Source organism: Aedes aegypti, chromosome 2 (genome assembly GCF_002204515.2).
Source record: "Aedes aegypti strain LVP_AGWG chromosome 2, AaegL5.0 Primary Assembly, whole genome shotgun sequence".
Classification (NCBI taxonomy): domain Eukaryota; kingdom Metazoa; phylum Arthropoda; class Insecta; order Diptera; family Culicidae; genus Aedes; species Aedes aegypti.
Genome location: NC_035108.1, coordinates 259,459,307 through 259,482,905, shown reverse-complemented (window position 1 = coordinate 259,482,905; position 23,599 = coordinate 259,459,307). Strand labels below are relative to the sequence as shown.

At 35.7% G+C, this 23,599-nt stretch overlaps 1 protein-coding gene across 1 annotated transcript; it reads right to left on the bottom strand.

Moving 5' to 3' along the window:
- Window positions 1-5,936: 5,936 nt before the first annotated feature.
- LOC5577161 lies at window positions 5,937-23,370 on the bottom strand. Its single transcript, XM_021844878.1, has 4 exons — window positions 22,625-23,370; window positions 12,692-13,028; window positions 7,410-7,905; window positions 5,937-6,537 (listed from the first exon to the last, which is right to left on the bottom strand). The coding sequence occupies exons 1-4, from the start codon at window positions 23,060-23,062 to the stop codon at window positions 6,093-6,095; spliced, it is 1,716 nt and encodes a 571-aa protein (XP_021700570.1). The 5' UTR covers window positions 23,063-23,370; the 3' UTR covers window positions 5,937-6,092.
- Between the last annotated feature and the right edge of the window lie 229 nt (window positions 23,371-23,599).

The window sequence follows — 23,599 nt, the reverse complement described above, 5'->3', positions numbered from 1 at the left end:
AAATATTCTGTTGCTACCAAAGTTTGAACATTTTATCATCTGTATAATTTTCTAAATTGTTGTAAATTTTCAAGAAAAATAAGTGTGCTCGAAAATCATGTATAATACAGAAACATTTAAAATTTTTCCTATAATTTCGAAATTGCCGCATTTTCTTATAATCTCCACGGCTTAAAATTTTTCAGATTCATATATAAATTGATAGAACGTATCAAAACACAACAAACATTGAATGTCAAAACGTCGAAAGGAATAACACATCGAAAAGAAAAAAATATCGAATTATTTATTCTTTCGGAAGAGATTAATTCTTCCAAGATCATTTCGTTCTCTTCTAATTCCCACCTTTCGACATTTTGTCTGCCAAATGCAAATAACTGATTGCCTCCAGACCATATCATTTTAAGGGTTTGGAGCATAATTATATATAAAAGTAAATATATCTACAGAACATTTTTGGTGATTTCTGAAGAACTAAAACATTTACACAAAACTGTGGAAAATACCAGAAAAGTTAGATCGTAATAACAACCTGAAATTGACCACAATGTTCCATGGATTTTATTATTTGAAAATGTTGAATTAAATGTTATCATTTAGAGTTGGTAATCTTGTATAAATTAACCGATGAAATTTCGTTATAAAACTTCAATATTTTCACAAAATACCATGTAATACAAGAATATACTATTTCTGCTCTTGTTTCATATTATTCAAGATGACTAATTGATTTTATTATTCAAATCCGTCATTAAGTTTTGAAAAAAAAAAAAAACAAACTTTCTCAACAATTATAATGGCTACTTGCTCTAAGAACTAACAATATTTTCACAAAATCATGAATAATACAGAACAGTCTCTGACTATGGTTGCGTTTTCATAGTAGTTGTGTTTACGATTTGAAATTTTCTCAACGTAATAAATATAAAAAATAGAGCAGTTATTATTTCTGTTTTCAAAGCACGACAAACAGTTTACAAAATTGGTAATATAACAATTTCTATTTATTGATAATATTTGCACAAATCATATCTATGTATTATTACGTATTATAACAGAAATATATCAGATTTCCGTTGCAATATAATAATATTGGCAAAGAGTTATCATTTTCTTGTTTTTATTATATTTTTTCATATTATAAACCATAATTAACTGAGCAAATTTTATAGTTTCTCCAAAGCATTAAACCGTTCTCAAAAAATTGTAAATAATACAGACAAAATACCTTCAACAATCTTACTTCATATTCACCGCAACGACCCATAGATTTTGTGGTTTTAAACTATTCTCATATTTGATACTTACAATTACAAATTGTAGCTAATCCATTATTGTCGCAATGACATCATTTTTTAATTTACTTATAATAACGCAATTAATGATTATAAATTTTCTCATATCTGATATTCATTGCGATGACGCATTGATTTTATTAATTCAAACCATTTTCATGTTCACGAGAAAAGAATATAAATGAAAATTGATACGTGTTAGTTCAAAGAACTAAAATATTTTCATTAAATAATTTATAATTTATTCAAAACTAAGAACTCTTTTGTAATTTAATAATTTTACGCAATTACCTATATTTTATGGTTCAAAACTTTCTCATAAAATAACAAGAACATGTTTGATGCCATCTAACTAATAAACTATAATAATAATTAAGAATAAAAATATAAAGGTAAATATTTCAAATATACAGTTACCCTAATCACTGTCTCAGCTAGGGCTTGATTGAAAACCCATTTTCATGTCACTTTTTCAGATCCATTTTTATTTTGTACTAATAGCATATACTTTTAACTACCATGTAGTAAGTTAAACAGTAAGAATCGATTCAACCAGCTTTACTTTAATAATATTTGAACATGACACATCTTAAAAAATCTGCTTCAAAATACTATCATTTTATTCTTAAAAGAACTACAAAAACAATAGAATGTTGAATGCAGTAAAAAACTTTCTTTACATATTGCTATGGAAAACTTACATATATTTTAATGTTTAACCACATCGTACTGTTTACTATCACCGTAGTTTTCCTATTTCGCAGGGAAAAGAAATAGAGTACCATCTGTGCACCATATTCCCCTCATTTGAGTCGATCAATACTTTTTTTATGTAACAATGTAGCTCCAAGTATAGATGATCAGCGTTAATATAGAAATTATTTGAAAAACATTCATAAAAAATATTTAATTGAAACTGTTACTGCATCTAAGTGTTCCTATTCCGCTCACGGTAAACAGATTTCGTGACGAACATACTTGATAAAAAGCATTACATAATTAGAAATTGTTATTTATCCTGCTATTTTTTATGGTCAAATTATACCTACTTCAGCAAAAAGAATTAGTATACATAATAATTTTTGAATGAGCGATTATTGAAACATAAAAAAATACCAACTGATCCAATAGCCGCTCACGGCGTCTTGTGTTTTTAATATAAAGAATAATTTAACCACATAAAAATAAAGTCAGACGACTTCATTTGAAAGTTGTTAATATTGCTAGAATATATCACGCTATGTCTAAATCAGCAGATTATGCAAATCGAATGTACCTCGGATTTATTTCCGCTACAGTTCAGTAACTGGGTTATGTTTTCATAATTAGAAACCCGAGCAAAGTTGAATAGCAAAATGATAACAGGTTTTGTTATCTGGTTATCATCATTTGATAACTGATTTTGTTATCACCTTGGCTGAATTAACAGCCAACATAACAAAACTGAGAACTCAAATTTGTTCGTCAAATAACAAAGCAATAGCAAATTGTGTAATCACTGAGTTCAAGTTGATAACTCAATTTGCATCATCATATATTTTTGAATTTTGTGGTCTTAAATAAAAGAAAAATTGTGAGAGATGAGTGTTTTGGAATAAACTTACGCTTAAAATAATTTTACAAAATTATGTATGACGAAAAGTCAACTTTGTTTAATAACACACGCTCTATAAAAAAGTTATAGGAAAGATGTGTGATAACATATTTTATTATCAACCTGTTATCAAAAATGTCTGTCACTGATACACTGATAACAAATGTTGTTATCATTCGGTTATCATTGATAACATAATATCAAAATGATAACCGCGATAATAAAAGATGTTATCATGTTGATATCATCCAGTTATCCGTGTTTGCTCGGGAAGTTTTACAATACTCCAAAGGAACAAACAAACAATCAGCATCTTATAATTTTGAGCACATTTATTTTTATTGAAAATACACAACGATTTAGAAAATTATATAGATGATAAAATTTTCAAACTTCGGTAGCAACAGAATATTTTTGTATTATATGGTAATTTGTGAAAATATTGTAGTTCTTTCAATAAAATATATGACAATATTTTAAAATCACATAATACATGTATCATTGCAATGAATTTCAAACTGTTGTTAGGATCGTAATTTCCCTCTATTATTCGTAGTTTTGTGAAACTGTTGTAGTTCTTTAAAAAACATCAAACATGTTCTGTAAATATATTTAATATATTTCATAACTAAAAATACTTCAAATCTTTTAATTGATCTAGAGGCAATCAATAAATTGCAGCAGAAATTTAAGATTTTTCTGTATTATACAAGATTTTGTGAAAGTATTGTAGTTCTTTGAACAAACAGCTATCAACGATGTTCAGAAAATTTGTTTGTCATGAACACACAAAGAGTTTAAAATTATAAAACTGATGACTCATTGCGACAAATATGAAAATATTGTAGAAAACCTGTATTTTTCTGCAGTTTTCACTATTTTGTGAAAATATTGTAGTTTTTCCAACAGAAATTCATTATCAGTGTTCTGCTAAATTTGATGGCCTAAAATATAAGTATATTTTAAGATCTTAAAATGTTTGGGTCATCGCGATAAATTTCAAGTTATAATTGAATATGTATTTTTCTGTATTCTACGCAGTTTTGTGAATATATTGTAGTTCTTTGAACAAACAGCGATCAACGATGTACAGGAAATTTGTTTCTCATGAACAAACAAAGAGATTAAAATTATAAAACTGATGACTCATTGCGATAAATATGAAATTACTGTAGAAAACCTGTATTTTCCTGTATTTTTCACTATTTTGTGAAAATATTGTAGTTTTTCTAACAGAAGCTTATTATCAGTGTTCTGCAAATTTGATGGCCTTAAATATGAGTATATTTTAAGATCATAAAACGTTTGGGTCATCGCGATAAATATTAAGTTATAGTTGAATATGTATTTTTTTTCTGTATTCTACGCAGTTTTGTGAATATATTGTAGTTCTTTGAACAAACAGCGATCAACAATGTTCAGGAAATTTGTTTCTCATGAACAAACAAAGAGTTTAAAATTATAAAACTGATGACTCATTGCGATAAATATGAAATTACTGTAGAAAACCTGTATTTTCCTGTATTTTTCACTATTTTGTGAAAACATTGTAGTTTTTCCAACAGAAAATTATTATCAGTGTTCTGCAAATTTGAGTATATTTTAAGATCATAAAATGTTTGGCGCATCGCAATAAATTTCAAGTTATAGTTGAAAATGTATTTTTTTTTTTCTGTATTCTACGCAGTTTTGTGAATATATTGTAGTTCTTTGAACAAACAACGATCAACAATGTTCAGGAAATTTGTTTCTCATGAACAAACAAAGAGTTTAAAATTATAAAACTGATGAGTCATTGCGATAAATATGAAATTACTACAGAAAACCTGTATTTTCCTGTATTTTTCACTATTTTGTGAAAATATTGTAGTTTTTCCAACAGAAATTTATTATCAGTGTTCTGCAAATTTAATGGCCTTAAATATGAGTATATTTTAAGATCATAAAATGTTTGGGTCATCGCGATAAATTTCAAGTTATAATTGAAAATGTATTTTTTCTGTATTCTACGCAGTTTTGTGAATATATTGTAGTTCTTTGAAAGGCTAACAATCAAAAATTAAATGCCAATTGTTAGATTACACTAATACGATCATCATACAATAAAAAAATCTATAGGTTATCGCGATAAATTCTAAGTTATCTACAAATTACCGCCGGTTAGAAATTTTTTTAGGACTTGCTCCGGTGTTTTAAGTACTACAAATCAAACAGTTGTTCCCAAAAATATTTCAAAAATCTGACATGAATCTAGAAGCCCATACATTTCTGTAGGTGCCAAAATTTTGTAAATCGGGCTTAGGACAGCCGAGATATAGTGGGTTGAATTTAGCGTTCCAACTGATTTTGAGGCTTCGTCGTCCGTGTAAGTGACGAATATCTTAGGCGGACAAGTGTTAATAAGGTTCAGCGATGCACTAAAACTTTCATTCGGTGCAGGTAATGCTTACTTATTCAAATTCAAGCTTTTCTTCACACGGTAACTCATAAAGTTATACATAGATGTAATCTTTAGCGATTCACATGTTCGGTGTGGATTTCACGGATTTCAATAAACTGTGCCGTCCGACATTAATCGTCAACTTTCCTTTTGCCATACTTATAGATGAACTCAGTGTTCATCAGAGACTTGCTTTTGAATTCTGCCCATTTCCGTCAGAATCCATTTTCCGGTGCTCTGTCCTTGTCCAACAGAGACCATTCTTTCTCAGTTTTCTGTCTATTTCCATCAGAAACCATTTTCCTTTCATCTCCGCCCATGTCCGTCGGAGACTACTTTTTTATTTCATCTATATTTGTTTATATTTCTATTTTGTTTAGGACTTACAACGTGTTCGATAATTTCAAGTTATCTCGTCTCTACCGTCTACGCCAATGTAACACCAGAAAAAGGAAACAACACCACCAGGGAGTATTTTTTTGTGTTTTTTTTTCGAGTCGGGAATTTATCATGTTAGAATGTGCTATTGTATAGTATTGTATTCTCTAAAGTCAAACAATAATCAGTCCAAAATGGAGTTGTGATATGCAAATTATATATGACTTAGTTGTTTTTATAATGGGCATCATGTTCTCGTTGTGCTGTAAACATTGATACAAAACATTTAGGGATTTGTGGAATGTTGATAACTATTGGTTTCGTAACACAATAAAATATAATCAATCTAATTCAAAGGTAAAAATCTGCATAATTTTACTAATTTTTAAACTCCTTCACATGATTTAGCATGCTCCTCCTCTGATGTTGGCAACATTCCAGCAACGCTGCCAAAAGCGCTAAACTTCGGAACCAATGATACTCTTCTCTCCGGGAAATCTCTTTTTCGGTCTTCTATTTCGCCAGCTTGGTGTTTATCATACTTCTTCAGCCAAATCAAATGAAGAAATTTATAGCTGCAACCGCAAACAACGGCAATGTATCCCATGTATCGAAAAGCCATTCTCGTTCCAAACTGTGCGATCAGATAACCACCGAAAACTGATCCGATTCCTTTTCCCAAGCAAAAGTGTACCATTCCGGAAACGCCGATCAATGTTGCCACCAGGCTGTTTGGGGCCAGCACTGCACAATACGTTGTGGCCACCACCCACATAAAGTAGCAGGATATTGCCTCATTAAGTTCGACCGGGAAACACCAGAACGGGTTGCTGAAAGATATATAATTTATGATTTCGACCGTGATAGTCTGTAGTGACGATGGTTTTTGATTCTCAGAAAATCCAAAAAATGCTGTTTAATCTTATTCATCGTTTCGTTTATAAGAAAAGGTTCTTTACAGGGACTCAATCTGGACAAACATTTGAAAAGGGCCCAAGAGGTCTTGAGCCTTTTTTCAGAAACGTTGCTGTTGAGCCCTTTTAAGCCCGCCCACGCAAACTAACACCACTCTCAGAAAGATTGGTGTTTGCTCTTCCTGATAGTGGTGTTGGTGAGCGTGATCGAGTTGAATTCGGCTCAACAGCGTCTTGCAAAGCCAATGTTTACCAATGTCGATGTGCCCTTTTGAAATGTTTGTCCAGCAATGTTTACAGATTTTTCATCCAGTGTTGTTCTTTTGAACGTCTATTGGTGGTCATGTGGTCAGAGTTTTCCTTCACAGATGCTAACGGTACAAGTTTGGTAATCGTTAGAAAACTCTTCCATATTTTGCTTCGCACTTGATCAATCACCGTCACCAAAATCAATGTTGATCAATCAACTGCTACTTAGGAGTCAAATTCCAGCTAAGCAAAATTTGGAAGGGTTTTCTAGCGGTAATCAAAATTCAATCGTTAGCATTTGCGAAGGGACGCTTTGACCACATGTCAATAGACGTTTAACAGAACAAAAAAGATAAAACTGGACTAAAAATCTACAATATATTAGCTCTTGAAGAAGATCCTATATATAACCGAAAAGTTGGACAAGATTGAATGGCAGTATTTGGATTTTGTCGAAACTGAACAACTTTCTTCACAAAAGATTAATAAGTCACATTACTTGTCTTGATTGGAAATTCAAAGGTCCGTCCAATACTTACTCCATCAAAGAGTAACCGATGATTCTGGTGGCGTGAGCGAAGAATGCCACCACCAGCAAATTTACATGTCCTGCCCAGCGGGTTATTGGTCCGGTGAGGTACATCATCGGAATACTGGCCACGGTGCCCACGGTGTAGGTTAACCCAAGCAGGTAATTGGGAGATCCCATCTCCTTCATTATCACAAACAGATAGCTTTCGATGAATCCCCAAAACGTGCCCAAATAGAACAAGAAAAACAAGAACATCAGCACGTGTGGTAGTTTGAGTATGTCCCACAAGTGTCTCAAAATGCTTTCCGAGGGCAGTTTTTTGCCCACCGGAAGTAGAAACACCGATATGAGGGATAGTGCAAGAAGAACATCGTATATGTAGAAAGCCGGCGTATAATCTGTACTGTTTGGGTCTTCAGAGTAGTAATCAATCAGTAGTCCTGTTAGAGGAGTGAAGATAGCCATTCCAGCGCTGGAAAATAGTTTTTCTCGTCCAAAGTCTCCTCCGTATTGTTCAATCAGTGGCTGCTTGGGCACGTCAGGAGTTAATCATCAATATTAACCTCCTTTTCCCGAGCAGCCTAGATAGCCGCGTAGTGTCGGTAGCGGTTGTTTCAACTGGCTAAGAATTAACACTACGGATTGCCTGTTCCGGTGGTAAAAGTCCACCTCACAGGTGACCCCTAATTTATGGTGTGATGCGTACCGTGCCTAAGAATGAATGGTTAGGGGGGTCTAAATAAAACCTAACCGCAAACGGAGCCTGTGGGGTACCAGGGCGCCCTCCACAGTATTGAGTCCTTCCTGTGCTACCCGGAGCAATGGTGCAGGTGACCTTGTGTTTCTCCGAGATAATCGGCTGCCCTTCTTCAGTCTCTATCTTGAGGCTTAATAAGGGTGGGATTATGAATATGTTGACATTTAATTTAAATTATCACCTATCTGGATTCGCATTATGCGTTTTACACAGTGTATTCTGTGCTCTTTCGCCTTTGGCGACTTTAAATAGATACCGATCTGGTTTTTTCGTTGCTGGTCTTTTTCGTGCTGAGATTGCAAAAAGCTTAATCCTGCCTAGTTTGGGTAGTGGCTACGGTTAGGTTAGCTCAGATCAATCTTCAGCATAAAAGAACAGCAACGATCAATCTTTGCAGACTCATGCAAAATGGTGCAGCCCAAGTGGCGCTAGTTCAAGAACCCTACTTTCGTAGAGGGAACTTCTATCTAGGTAACCTTGTGGACCCAGTTTTTGCTACTTTTAGCAAGCTTGAAATGGCAAACTCGCGCTCCATGCCCCGCGCATGCGTGCTCGTTAATAAAGCAATCGTTGCTACACTCATTTCTGAGTTAACTACCAGAGATGTATGTGCTGTCACAATCGATGTTTCTGTTGGTGACCTCAACAGGAAATACGTCTATTGTTCGGTATATTTACCACATGATGAACCATCCCCAACGGATGACTTCAAACGAGTTGTCGTACACTGCGTAACAAAAGGCCTTCCGCTGATTGTGGGCAGTGATGCCAATGCTCATCACATCATCTGGGGCAGCTCGGATATCAATTTGAGAGGCTCCAGTCTGATGGAATACTTAAGTAGTACAGACCTTGGATTACTTAACATAGGCAATCGCCCAACCTTCATGGTTTCTAATAGAGAAGAAGTGTTAGACATAACGCTCTGCTCGAATAGAATCAGTCACGAGTTGACGAATTGGCATGTATCAGATGAGGAATCATTATCTGATCATCGCTACATCTTCTTTGAACATTCAAATGTAACTGCGCAGACTTTGCGTTTTAGGAATCCCCGGTCAACAAACTGGGAACTCTACATTGAATTGGTTGCGACCAAATTTCATGGATATTCTCCGTCCATTGAAAATCCAAGTGATCTGGATGATGCCGTTGATACTACAACATCCTACATTATGGAAGCTTTTGAAGAAGCATGTCCTCTGCGGTCTGTAAAGACTACAAGAGGGACCCCATGGTGGAATTCCGATCTGACTAGACTCAGGAAACAATGTAGAAGGAGTTGGAACAGACGCCGTTCAGCTGGATCAGAGTCGTTCAAGTCAGCTCGCAAGGCTTACAAGAAGGCTCTTCGTTCTGCTGAACGATCCGGCTGGAAAAACCTTTGTACAAATGTTTCCAGTTTGAGTGAAGTCAGTCGGTTGAACAAAATTCTTGCAAAATCTAAGGATTTCCAAGTGAACGAAATTCGCTTACCTAATGGTGACTTTACTTCTTCCGATGAAGAAGTTTTAGAATGTTTATTCAATACACACTTCCCCGGATGTGTGGACATAGCATCTACGGATGAATCAAATGTCTTTTCATGTAGTTACGAGTCTCTGGCCTCGGCTCGCAGTATCGTAACTACTGAATCGATTCAATGGGCACTTAATAGTTTTGCTCCTTTCAAATCTCCAGGAGCGGATGGGATTTATCCTGTTCTGCTCCAAAAGGGATTTGAGTTTATCAAACATGTTTTGAAAAAGCTACTTGTAAGCAGTTTTGCTACCGGGTACATTCCCAAATCCTGGCGTGATATTACTGTAAAGTTTATCCCAAAAGGAGGACGTGCGTCGTATGAGGAAGCGAAGAGTTTTAGACCAATCAGTCTGACCTCTTTTCTTCTGAAATGTCTGGAACGGATTATCGATCATCACATCCGTGATGTTTATTTGGCAAACATGCCTCTTCATGTGAATCAACATGCTTACCAATCTGGAAAGTCCACTGTGACTCTTTTACACAAAGTTGTATACGATATCGAGAAAGCATTCGCTCAGAAGCAATCGTGCTTGGGTGTTTTCTTGGATATTGAGGGTGCCTTTGATAACGTGTCTTTCGATGCCATATTGGAAGCCGCACGAAACCATGGGCTACCTACAATGATTACCAATTGGATTCATCAAATGCTCAAAAACCGACATCTCTTCTCGACATTGCGTCAATCAGCGATTCGAAAATTGAGTGTTTGCGGATGCCCCCAAGGGGGAGTCTTGTCACCACTTTTGTGGAATCTCGTAGCAGATACGCTATTGAGGCAACTCAATAATTGCGGTTTTCCAACTTATGGATTTGCCGACGACTATCTAGCTCTGATAGTTGGTATGTGCATAAGCACCCTATTCGACCTGATGCAAAGTGCTCTTCAGGTAGTCGAGAGTTGGTGTCGCCAATATGGCCTTTCGGTTAACCCGAATAAAACATCTATTGTTCTTTTTACGGAAAGACGAAACCGCGATGGAATTCGACCTTTACGTCTTTTTGGCACTGAGATTAATGTGACTGATCAAGTAAAGTATGTCGGAGTCATTCTAGATTCCAAACTTTCATGGACACCTCACATTGATTTCAGAGTCAAAAAAGCTTGCATGGCCTTCGGTCAATGCCGGCGAACCTTTGGTAAAACTTGGGGCCTCAAACCCAAATATATCAAATGGATTTACACAACAGTTGTTCGACCAATATTGGCATATGGATGTCTTGTGTGGTGGCAAAAGGGCGAAGTGAGAACAATCCAATCAAAATTGGGCCATCTCCAAAGGATGTGCTTGATGGCGATGTCTGGTGCGTTCTCTACAACTCCCACAGCAGCGCTCGAGGCCCTTTTCGACGTTGCGCCACTACACATATATCTTAAACAAGAAGCACTTTCTTGCTCTTACCGTTTATGGGTACTGGATCTACTGGAGAAAAATCCAGTGAATCGTAGATCTACACACACTTCGTTGTTTCCACTTTTGGTGAATTGGGACAAAATTGTCCTTGCTCCAAGTGATCTCACAATTGCTTGTAACTTTCCTTACAGGACATTTACCACACAATTCCCTTCACGGGAAGAGTGGACGTCTGGCTATTTGGAAAGAAGTATATCAAACAATATAGTATGTTACACTGATGGCTCCCTTCTTGAAGGTAGAGCTGGTGCAGGAGTATATTCTCGTGAGCTAAGGCTGAATCAGTTTTACTCACTTGGTAGAAACTGCACCGTTTTTCAGGCGGAAATATTTGCTCTTATGTGTGGAGTGCAATCAGCACTTCAACAGCGCGTAATGGGTAAAGTCATATACTTCTGTTCAGATAGTCAGGCTGCTATAAAAGCTCTCGCTTCGGCCAACTCAAGGTCGAAGCTTGTTATCGCATGTCGAACTCAAATTGAGGAACTGAATTCAGTCAACTCTGTAAACCTTGTATGGGTACCTGGCCATTCTTCCATCGCTGGAAATGAATTGGCTGATGAGCTAGCTCGCGATGGAGCATCGCATGACTTCATTGGCCCTGAGCCGGCTATTCCAATTTCGAAGTGCTGGGTGAAGCTTCAGATAAACTCTTGGGCGGCAACTCAGCACAAGCAATATTGGAATAGTTTGGAGTCGTGTCGTCAAACAAAATTGTATATTACTGAGCCATCTCCAAAGGTGGCGAAGTATTTAACAAATCTGTCAAAGCAGAATTGCAGAGCGTTGACAGGCCACTGCCGACTCAACTATCACATGGCAAATATTCAGCGTGCTGACTCATTTGTGTGTGATAGTTGTGACTCCGATTATGGAACTTCGTATCACCTGATATGTAACTGTCCAGTTTTTGCGCAAATGCGATTCCAATTACTTGGTAAACACTTATTAAGTGAAACTGAATACAGAAGCCTGAATCTTCAGGACATCCTGTTATTCTTAACCCGCTGTGGTAATGAGCTATAGGCTCTCTTTACGCTCACGCGTTTTGCAGTGCCCTTTTTAGGGCGCTGTTCGAACCCATTGTGGTATGGAGCTACATGCTCTCATTTCGCTTATGCGATCTTCCCTCTTCAAGGGACCCACTCCTATTTCCTCCCATCTTTCCCTTCCCTTTCCTCTCCCATCGGGTAGATGATGAAATAGGCTCAAATATGGCGATGGCACAAATCTCCCAACTGGTGGGGAACGTGCCTTTGGAGCCGGCCTTCTGATACCTGATCACAAACAGATAGCTTTCGATGAGTCCCCAAAACGTGCCCAAATAGAACAAGAAAAACAAGAACATCAGCACGTGTGGTAGTTTGAGTATGTCCCACAAGTGTCTCAAAATGCTTTCCGAGGGCAGTTTTTTGCCCACCGGAAGTAGAAACACCGATATGAGGGATAGTGCAAGAAGAACATCGTATATGTAGAAAGCCGGCGTATAATCTGTACTGTTTGGGTCTTCAGAGTAGTAATCAATCAGTAGTCCTGTTAGAGGAGTGAAGATAGCCATTCCAGCGCTGGAAAATAGTTTTTCTCGTCCAAAGTCTCCTCCGTATTGTTCAATCATGGTCAACGCGATGGGATCGGTGATTGTTAGACAGCCTATAAGCATCGTGGTGGAGACGAACCGAATCATCAAATAATACCAGAATGTTTTATCATATTCAACAGTGTTTCGGCACTGCAATATAAGTGGTGCATTTGATCCATCCAGTCTGGAGTTGCAGTTTGGCAGGTTCAGCGATCCACAAAAAGTGCGCTCCTCTCCGTTTGAAATGAACAATTGCAGTTGTGATAAATTACCCGCAGGCAAATCACATCTATTAGCAAGCGATTTCTCCAGAAATGGTACTGTGGGACATTCCAAGTTGTCGCATGGATTTTCCTGCAAATAATAACAATAACATTTTTTTTTAATGTGGTGATGTTATTATCACAGCGTAACAAAAATTACATTTTTGTGTGTCTCAAGGATCATATTATGTCTCTAGTAGATATTGGGTTCTTGTTGCTGATGCCGTTCTCAGGAATGTTCCAGCACGTCACAATTTTCAACTACAGGTCTCCAAAGCTGTATAAAATTTTGTTTTCTTTACATCTTTACATCTTTACATCTTTACATCTTTACATCTTTACATCTTTACATGCAATTTGTAAAGCATGATTTGTCATTTTTTTGTGATCTAATCTACCAAGCATGCAAAATAGGACTTTTACTTTGATTTCAGATATAATTTGGTTGAAATTATATCATTAAATTTGGATTAAATTGATTTTTCTTAACGTGCAAGCACTCCATACAAAATACTTCGTTTCTCTTATTTGGCAATTAATTTTTGAGCATCGAAGATGCTATGAACTTTGTTGATAAGTATTGTACACATAAAAATTGTATTCTGTGGAAAATGAGGCAAATAAATTGCCTTTGAAGCTGGAAAATTTGCATGCAAGTTGCCTGAAATAGTATAATATTGCCTTTTCAACAGCCAATGTCTCAAAAACTAGACGTGCTATGACATTTTTGAAAACGACAGTGGATTCTGTAACCGTTATTGAAGTTAGTAGCAGTATTTTGGTGCTTGAGACAAAATCGTGTTCCGCAGAGTAATTAGCATCATAGAGAAACATAGAAAATCATCCAGTTCTTCAAGCATTTCTTTTGCAATTGTTATTAGCTACTTAATTTTTTGTGGCATACATCCTAAATGAATCCCTTGATAAATTTCTAGAATACTGATACCAATAAAGAAATTTCAGTAGGTAGCTTATTTTTTTTCGAAAATGAAAACGCGATAAGTTTTTTTTCCTAATTTTGCTCATAACAACTTTGGATTTTTTGAATATGTGTTAATTTTAGTAAACTGGTTTTGAATACCGTCAAACGGGGTAGCTTGCAACAGTGGTGAAACATGCAACACTTCGACATGTAACCGAGTTTTCGTTTAGTTCAGCATAGAGTTAAATTTTTATAATTTATTCCACCATTTATTGACCTCAGGTATACAACAGAAGATTTTGGCGAGGGTTTGGGCATTGTTTCTATTTTGCTTGGTTTGCTGGAGGTGAAAATCATATTAAACGTTGGATTGCATGTAATTTATGCTGAAAAACGTTCCTCGAACCACACAAACGGTAGAAATGTTTCATTCGAGGCATTTGCTAAAAGTTACAATACTTAGTAGTGACTAATTGAATTTGATAATTTGATGCTAAAACACTATAAAAATTCCAAAAGTTTTTGACAACCCTTGTGGGGTAACTTGCAACAACTATTTTGATCTCAATTGTTTGATATTTCAAAAACCCATGAAAAGGCAAAATTGAACATAAGTTTGTTTAGTAACATTAACATTTTTATACACAATTATTTCAGTTTGGTACTAAATATTGAAAAATTTATTTTTGCAATTCCGTTGCAAATCAATCAACTTTTCATTGAGAAGTTGATCAACATAATGGCCTACTTTTCCTACCAAATAAAACAGTGCTGAAAAGTGCTACTTTTCAGCACTCTTTTCGGTGCTGAAAAGTAGCACTTTTCAGTACTGTTTTGGTAGGCGTCAACTGAACAACCCAGTGTCCTAGTCTCTTCATGCCATGCTTATTGTGCGCGGCATGTGAGTCGAGACCTCGGGTGACGTGATGTGACTAATGTTAATCAAATGGAAGCGAGTCGACACCTCTTACCTTACATGCCGCACAGAAAAAGCACAATTGCATCTGATTCTTGAGTTTGTTCTATGTCTGGCGTGAGGTGAGAATTATCGGTGGCCTATAGCGAGGTGACAATTCTCGACTCGAGCGAAGTGACTTTCCATTTGGTTTACACGGCGAGTCACTTCACTAGAGTCTACATCCGTTGTGCGATCAGGCTCCGACACAGGTTGGCGATTATGATGAGGGGTCGGATCGTCCAGCATTTGTAGTCACTGTACTTTCTTACCTGTTCATTCTTCTGATAGGGAATATAGATCTGCATGATACCGATGGGAACGAGAAGAATTGTGACATTCATGGGTACTACTGTGTCACAGCCTACGATACTGAATTGAAACTACGCATGGCTGTATGCCCATGTGGGTTCTCTTGTAATGTTTGTTTGTGCTTTTAGAGTTCATCGAGTTGAAACGGCATTTTTCGAAATGTTGTATGCAACTCGTTGCAAAACTCGATTTTTTCAGCACTCGTTGTATTTATCCAACTCGGCGAGCCTCGTTGGATAAATGTACAACTCGTGCTGAAAAAATCATCATTTTGCAACTTGTTGCATTAATAACTATTTATTTTCTTTATGAATATAACGAAAATTTTTGAAAATCTGTATAAAAACTAACTTACAGATCTATGCTAGAATTTTCCCTTTTGGACACCCTATGCAATACTTATAAAGTTTTCAATCAAATTATCATAATTCAATGTTGCATGCTACCCCACATCAGGGGTAGCAATAAAAACGTTTTTTCGTCTCTCCTGATTCCAGAAAACCAAATACTGATAAAATTAATACCGCGTGGTATTCTTCACGTGGCGATTAGGGTACTAGATGGTTTTTGTCTCATCTGAATCCTCAAATTTTTCATCCATATAGCTTTTAAGCTGAAAATTGTTGCAAGTTACCCCGTTTGACGGTATATTAGGATATTTTTGGTGAGCCGACACTTCCTAAATAAATTTCATTTGATCTCCAATTTCCATATTTTTTTAAAGACAAATTATCAAAAAAATAACCATATGAACTATCAAAAAATAGAACTGCGGAAATTTTTGTCTCAAGCTTCAAAATAACGGTATTTACTGGGGTCGCCTAATCTATTGCCATATTCGAAAATGTCATATCACGCCAAATTTTCGTGACATTGATTGATGAAAATTAATTACTTGTCAACTTTAACTTGCGTGCAAGTTTTTCAGTTTGAGAGCTGATTTTTGTGCTTGATTTAGAAATCAGTATTTAGGTACTAACCAACTAACAATTAATTTGCATGCATGTTTAATTATCGTTCAATAATGGTAATGACCGCTGAATAAAACATATGCCGTACTAGAAGCTGATAAGATGCTCTTCGGATTTTAATAGAAGTTAATGTTCAACAGAAAGAATAGGAATGATTAACAAATAAATCAATACTTATTAAAGGTTGTGAATATTTTTGTATTCACCTTGTCAGACATGGTTTACTTATTTACTGAACAATACATTCTCTCTTCTATCAAGAAGCTAACATTCCACTCAACAAATGTATCTGTATAAAAAAGCTTTCAGAAGTCGAACTAACGTTTTAGCTTCAGCGCATTGCAAATGCTAAGCATGATCATGATTAAGAGCTGAGTAAGTATTTTAGACAAACTTATTCATCAGCGGAATATTCATTGGACAGTTATGCAAATATAGGCCAAAATTACGATAAATATTTACATCAGGGTATGTCTGGTATGGGGCCCAGATAGCCGTAGCGGTAAACGCGAAGCTATTCAGCAAGACCAAGCTGAGGGTCGTGGGTTCGAATCCCACCGGTCAAGGATCTTTTCGGGTTGGAAATTTTCTCGACTTCCCAGGGCATAGAGTATCTTCGTACCTGCCACACGATATACGCATGCAAAAATGGTCATTGGCATAGTAAGCTCTTAGTTAATAACTGTGGAAGTGATCATAAGAACACTAATCTGAGAAGCAGGCTCTGTCCCAGTGGGGACGTAACGCCAGAAAAAGAAAAGAAAGAAGAATGTCTGCAAACTCAGTGCTGTGCAAAAAAAAAACATGTGTGCAACTCCTAAATTAATTGTTCAGCTCCCATTTATTGGGACTCAAAACAACGTGCAGGCGACAATTCGTTTTTGCGCGAGACAAAGTGAAACAAAATCTTTATACTTCCAATTTTTTTCGTGCCGACACAAAAATTCACTCTAGAAAAATTTCAGTAAGGTATGCTTTCAAGGCGGACATTCTTTATAAGTGCATCGCAAAAACTTATAGGTGTGGATTTTATTATTCTTTTAAAGTCAGAAACCTAAGGTGGTAATGTTCGTGTTTAAGAGTTTTGACAGTCAAATATAAGTGAAATGAATTCCAGTGGAATTTTTGTCGCGTGTACGAAACCGCACAGAGTGAAAATGAGACAACGTGATACGACGCAGCTCAAAGCACATTGAGAGTCAGCATTACCAGGGTGCAGTGCAGAAAAATTACTCGTGTTCGCCTCCATTGAATTTAAGGTGTTGTCTCGCAGCAGCGCGTGTAGCACCGAAAGAGAATTATGTTGCATCCCATCCCTGATTCACATCGCTGGGAAACATATCTCAAAAGAATTCACACTATAGCCAAAGTTTCTAAGAAATATCTGAAAGTGGTACTGAGCTTCTAATGCATTTCAAAATGTAACTTACATATATTGAATACGTTATCAAGCATCATAGAAAAAACATTTGCCATATATCATTAAGTTATGGAACAAATCATCAGTGCAATTACGATAATAGGGACAATCAAAGTAATTATGAAGTAATAATGAATTTATAATACGACATCCAGATACGGAATAGCGAGTAACAAAGAGTTTGTTGTAAATGATTTTAATGGGTTCGCCCAAAGGCTATCTTTCTCATGGATAAATAGTAGGTAGAAAAACAGGCAAATTAAGAATTCAAAAAATATTCAAACTTATTTAAAATGAGTTTTATTAAATAAAATTAAATAATTAAATTTAAAAATTAAATTTAAATTAGATTTATTTATTACATTCAGATTGATTTTACTCTGTGTAAACAAAATCAATTTGATTTGTAGCTGACATAAATCATATCGGAGCAGTGAAGAGCAGCAAAGTAATGCGATAGTTCAGTTGTTGATCAGATTATCACGTATTGGTTAGACTGTTTCGAATAGACGCTCAAACATGATCAATATTCAGATATGAGACTTTCTTGCGGATTTTTAGAGGTGGTTGTTATATCATGATAATTGTGCACAATACATTTGAAGTATCTAGAGAACTAATATTTTGATTTATCTGTTTCTAATTATTTTTACGGCAATCGAATAAAAGCAGAATTAAATGCTTGTAAAACATTTTTGAAAGAAATAAATAAAGTTGATATTCAACAACATGCTTTAAAGTTTCTCCAAATTTGTGTAAACAACGCTTAAACAAAAGTTGTTTATGAAAATTATTGAAGTTTTATTTAAAACGATGCTTCAAAAAACTGCCAAAATGGAGTTTGTTAAATGAGTGAATGTTTGTTGGGTGAAGAATAGAAATGAAAGCAGTTTTCAATATATTAGTCAGCAAAACGATGCTTTTTGATGATTTGAAAAAAATGTTGTATTTTATAAAAAAAAAACAACGAATTTCGTATGGAGGATGCAAGCTTGTTCAAAAATTTGATTGAAATAGGGTCCTAAAATGTTTAATGAAATCCTGTTTTTATTTAATAACACTAAAGAGCATGTTACTGCAACTAGTTTAGCATTATTTCCCGCTCAAATAACGGCTGTATCATATTTAAACTTTAATTTAGAAATTTGGTCCATCAATGAACCTTGACTGTGTAAGTGCTCATAAGAACACTAAGCTGAGATGCAGGCTCTGTCCCAGTGCGGACGTTAATGCCAAGAAGAAGAAAAAGATGAACCTTGACACTTTTGTTTGACGTAGTCGACAAAAACACCGCAGGGCTTTTAGTTTTAACACTGGGGTTGTTCCTATCTGACATTTCGAAAGCAACACGGGAAACAAAATACACCCAAAATTTTAGTTTAAGCCAAGAGGTGTGACAAAATCTAAAATAAACATAAAAAAAAATGTTTTTTGAACTTAAGCAAACGAAAAACATTAAACATATGTTTTTGGCTAAAACTTAAGCGTTTGGCACAAAAATTGAGACAGGGCCTTAGGACTCTATTCGGGAAATTTTATTCAAATTATGTTTCATACAAAAGTTGAAGTCCTGCATGCTCAATGAATTGACTTACCACGAAATAATTAAACATCATAGTTTAAGTTTCCTTTTAATAAAATCCGTATTTAGAACAACTTTGAAGACCTGCAACGCAAAAAAAAAGCGTGCTAGAGAATTTCTGAAAATGGCAACAAATTCAGCAACCCCAAATTTAGTAGAGGTACTAATTTGATCTCTGAAACACGCAATAACGTTATTTTTGTTCCGCTGTACTATAAACTTTGCACTGCCCGGTATTCAGCAACTCCTTTAAAAAAATTACAAATCGATTAAGTTGTCTGCAAAAATTATGGAAACTACATAATAATGTTTTTGAACTCTTTATGATCTTTATACGATCAGAGTAATGGCAACTGGTTTAATTTGTTTCACGCCAGACTTTTATCAAACTATTGATCTGAAAAGTGAAAAAAAAAATTCTGAGAAAAATTATGCAGCTTTTGTCCAATCATTGAACCCTCTAAACCCATTTTTTATATTCGATCTAAATATCATTTTTTGTTATTTGAAATCAATTTTACAAAGTTTTGGGTTATGAATTATTTTTATTTACGAATTTATGATTATTTGTTTTTTCTTTTTTTATTTCTGAACATCCCTATTCTTTTATTTGCATTTCAAACGCACACATCAATATATTACACGGCGTAACAAAAATGACATTTTTGCGTGTCGCTAGGATCAAATTATGTGTCTCTAGTAGATTTGGGGTTCTGTATCTGATGCCGTTCTCAGAAATGTTCCAGCACGTCACAACTTTTAGGTGAAGTTCGTAAAATTTGTATAGAACACTGTTTTATGAATAAAACTTTAAGTTTGATTTATCAAACTTTTCTGTTATCCAATCCATCAAGCATACGATATATGATTTTAACTTTCATTTTAGATATAATTTTGTTGAAATTCCACGATTAAATTTAGATTAAATCGATTTTTCCAACATGCTTGCAGTCCATACAAAATACTTCCTTTCTCTTATATGGCGAAATTCAATACTTTTCAAAACCATCAAAAAATTACTTTTAAGCATCAAAAGTATTATGAACTTTGTTAATAATAATTGTTGTAAATATGAAGTTTGAATTTTGCGGCAAATTGGACGAAACAATTACCGTACAAGCTGGCAAACTTGCATGCAAGTTGGCTGTAATAGTCAAATTTTGAATTTTCTACAGTGAATATCTCATATTTGGTAAATGGCGGTGGTTTAGTGCTTGAGACAAAAACGCATTGTTATTTTTTTCTGGAACGCATAATATTTTCCGTGTAATCAAAGGAAAAACAGGTTTGGCATTGTTTCAATACCACCATGCTTTTCCTCTGTGACAAGTTGGTTGTAGAAAAAAAAAATCAAATTTTTATCTTACACATTAACCCGTATAGGCCTAAGTGAAAGCAAAAATACTAAAGCTCTCGCCGCTCAGCAAACACTTAACTTATTCGAATATTTTTTGTCAATTTGATAAACTAGATATGTGTAGTTTCTATAATTGGCCAGGGGATCTCGCGAATATTACTGTGGTCGGATTAATTCTGGTGAATCAATGGGTCAAGTCGTGTAAAAAAGGACTATTTTTGTGACATGTTAAATTATCTTCATTTATTTGCAATGACAATCATTTTAATTTGCATCAATAATTAAGATCTGATATTCAACATTATGAATGAAGAGTTTCAGACCGTAATACATGATGTGGCCACTTGGGCCTAATGTCCTGAAGAACCAGCAAGAAATTAGTTGGATACTAAACCGTTTCAATTTTTGAAAAGCCTCTACTTTTTTATCTTTATCAAACATAATAGCTTGATCTATATCAAACCTAATAGTTCACTAAAATTAGATCCCATAAGCTTGGCACAGATGTTTAGATACAAATTGTCCATTGTTATCGTAAATTCGAGACGAAAATTGTCATTTGTTGGATCAATCGAATGCAGGATACATGGTTACCTAATTCCATTTTTTTCAAAAGGTTTACGCTTATGCATTTTTTTAAATTTCATGATAAAGTGGTCACTTTATAATCAATTCCAGAAATTATCTGTTACTTGAAATTTGCCTACCTCTAGGGGCACAGAAGCACAGCACCCTTTTCACTCGACGTGACCCAGTGACCCACTGGAATAATCATATCAAATGAATATGTTGCCGGATGCAATATTCATCCAAATAATTGAAAAGTACCATGTACATAACGAAAGTATTGTAAACTTTGTGTAGGTCATAGCACCGTATTCTTTAGCACCTGGATAATTGTTTTATATTAAATTAAGTACATAATTCAGTATACAAGCAAGTAAATTTACATGCAAGTTGACTGAAATCAATAAACAATACATTTGCTTTGACATTTTTGAAAACGGTAATAGATTCAGTAAGAAGTGGTAGTTTATGATGTAAGACAAAAACTTGTTCTGCTAAGTTTTGATTCTTTTTAACCTCTTTTCTTGCTTACTTAAAGAAATTTTCAGCCAAAAATCAAAACTTGTGGGAAAATTCCATCAAATTGCTCCATTAGGCAATATAAATATTTTCCGTAAAAGTACTATCGCCAGATTGTAAGTTTATGCAAAGTCGAGAAAATTTCCAGTCCGCAAAAATCATCATCCGGAATCCGACAATAGGGTGGCTGATCCAATGGTAGTGAGTGTCCTAATAATAGCGGTAGTGCGGTAGATTTAAGCGTGTTACAGGCACTTTATATTTTTATGTGTATTTTTCTAACATGGCCCTTGTTAAAATAATATGAAAAATCTTGAATATCAATTAAAAACCTTCGGATCGCAGTAGGCAGCGCGCGCGAACGGATGTTTTAAAATTGTTCTGTCAAAGGATGCAAATTTCAACAATGGATGAAAGCAAAAGAGAGGCAACTCGAACATTTAAACATCGGCCTCGGCTTGTAAATTGTTAGGTCTAGAGCTGTCAAGAATATAATCAATAAGATATTGACACTAGATTTTTGCAACAATTTCATCTAAATCCGTTTCAACAGTTTACCTCGCCAAAATTTATTGATTTACGATGCATTTAAAATGATATTACAAACAACAAAATTTCAAACAAAAAAAATTGCACTAGACCCCCCCCCCCCCCGATGGATTATTTTTATTTAAGCAACAAATGAAAGCGGAAGGTCTTGTCTTTCATTCGTCCAAATTTGAGACATGACAATTTTTTTGTTATAAAGTTACATGAAAAAGACACCGTGACGAGACTTTGGATTTTCCAAGTTCAATTCGTCACAGTTCTTATGTTTCTCAAAAAAATCGCTTGGCACATACTTCGACGATGATTTTTTTTTCAAATTTAAACAATGATTCTTGAATGAAGGCTCGTTTATAAAGTACGTGACGTAAAATTTGGTCTTGACACACTACCTATATGCATGAAATTTGTTATGAACCGTCAGGTTTTCTTGAACCCCCTTTTCACCAGAATAGCATGCCGTAATTAATGGACGATTCCAGAGTCTTATGCTATTCCTAGTGGATGCGGTACTATTTGATAGAAAATTAACTAACCAAAGTTATCGTTCCATTGCCAATCGCGTTCCACACGGCTTCCACCTGTACCGTTTTCAGCACCCATGGTGCTCTAATTGGTACCAAGTTCAGTGAGTGATGGGCCGCCAAATTCAACACCAAACTAACCAACAGAACCGGTTTGTACCGACCGAACCTATCGACGACGTATCCGGTGATCGGAGGACTGAGACAGGTCGTGAAGAGCAACGTCAAATAAACGGCTGCAATTTCCTCCACCGAGAGACCGATGCTTTGCATATGCACCGTTAAATACGGCACCAGAGACGACGTGGCCCCAAATATCAGGAACAGCGAAACCTTCAACAGCACCAGGTGAGGATTAATCAGGCGGCCACCAGTTCCGGTGTTACCATTGGTTTTGATGGTTTCATTTTTCCCGGTTAGCGGCTCATCTGTTTCCGCTTTCGGCGCCATTTTCAAACTGCAACTGCGTCTGTCTCAACTGTCCTGCTGAGGCTTTGACTACGACCAAGAGACGTTCTACAGCAGACTCCATAAAGGTGACAAATTACGCCAGGCGGGATAGTGTGGCAAGAAATTAATTCACTCCAATTTTCTACTCGAGCTCACTTTGTACGCTCAATCACTTTCTTCGCTGTGCAAGCCAAGCGTGGTTTCAATCACTAAGTAGGTACGGTACACCTTGTTCTGCTGGACGGAAATGGTGCGATGCGGACTTCGAGAGTGGAACGTTTGAGTTGAACTATTTGAGATGGCTGATACTGATGGACTGACGAACTGGCGGTGGCAGCTTCTACGGAGAAGCTTTGTAATGCGAGATGATTTGGATAATTTAAACCAGTGTGTTCCAAATTCAGTCAGTTCGGTGTCGCGTTTGCTTCAAATTAATGTTAAATAAATTGAATGTGGACCACCATCCGGTTTTGTGGTGAAGTTGTGCATTTCGCAGTTCATGAGAGATGAGTTCGTTATCCGTCAGACAATGAAACA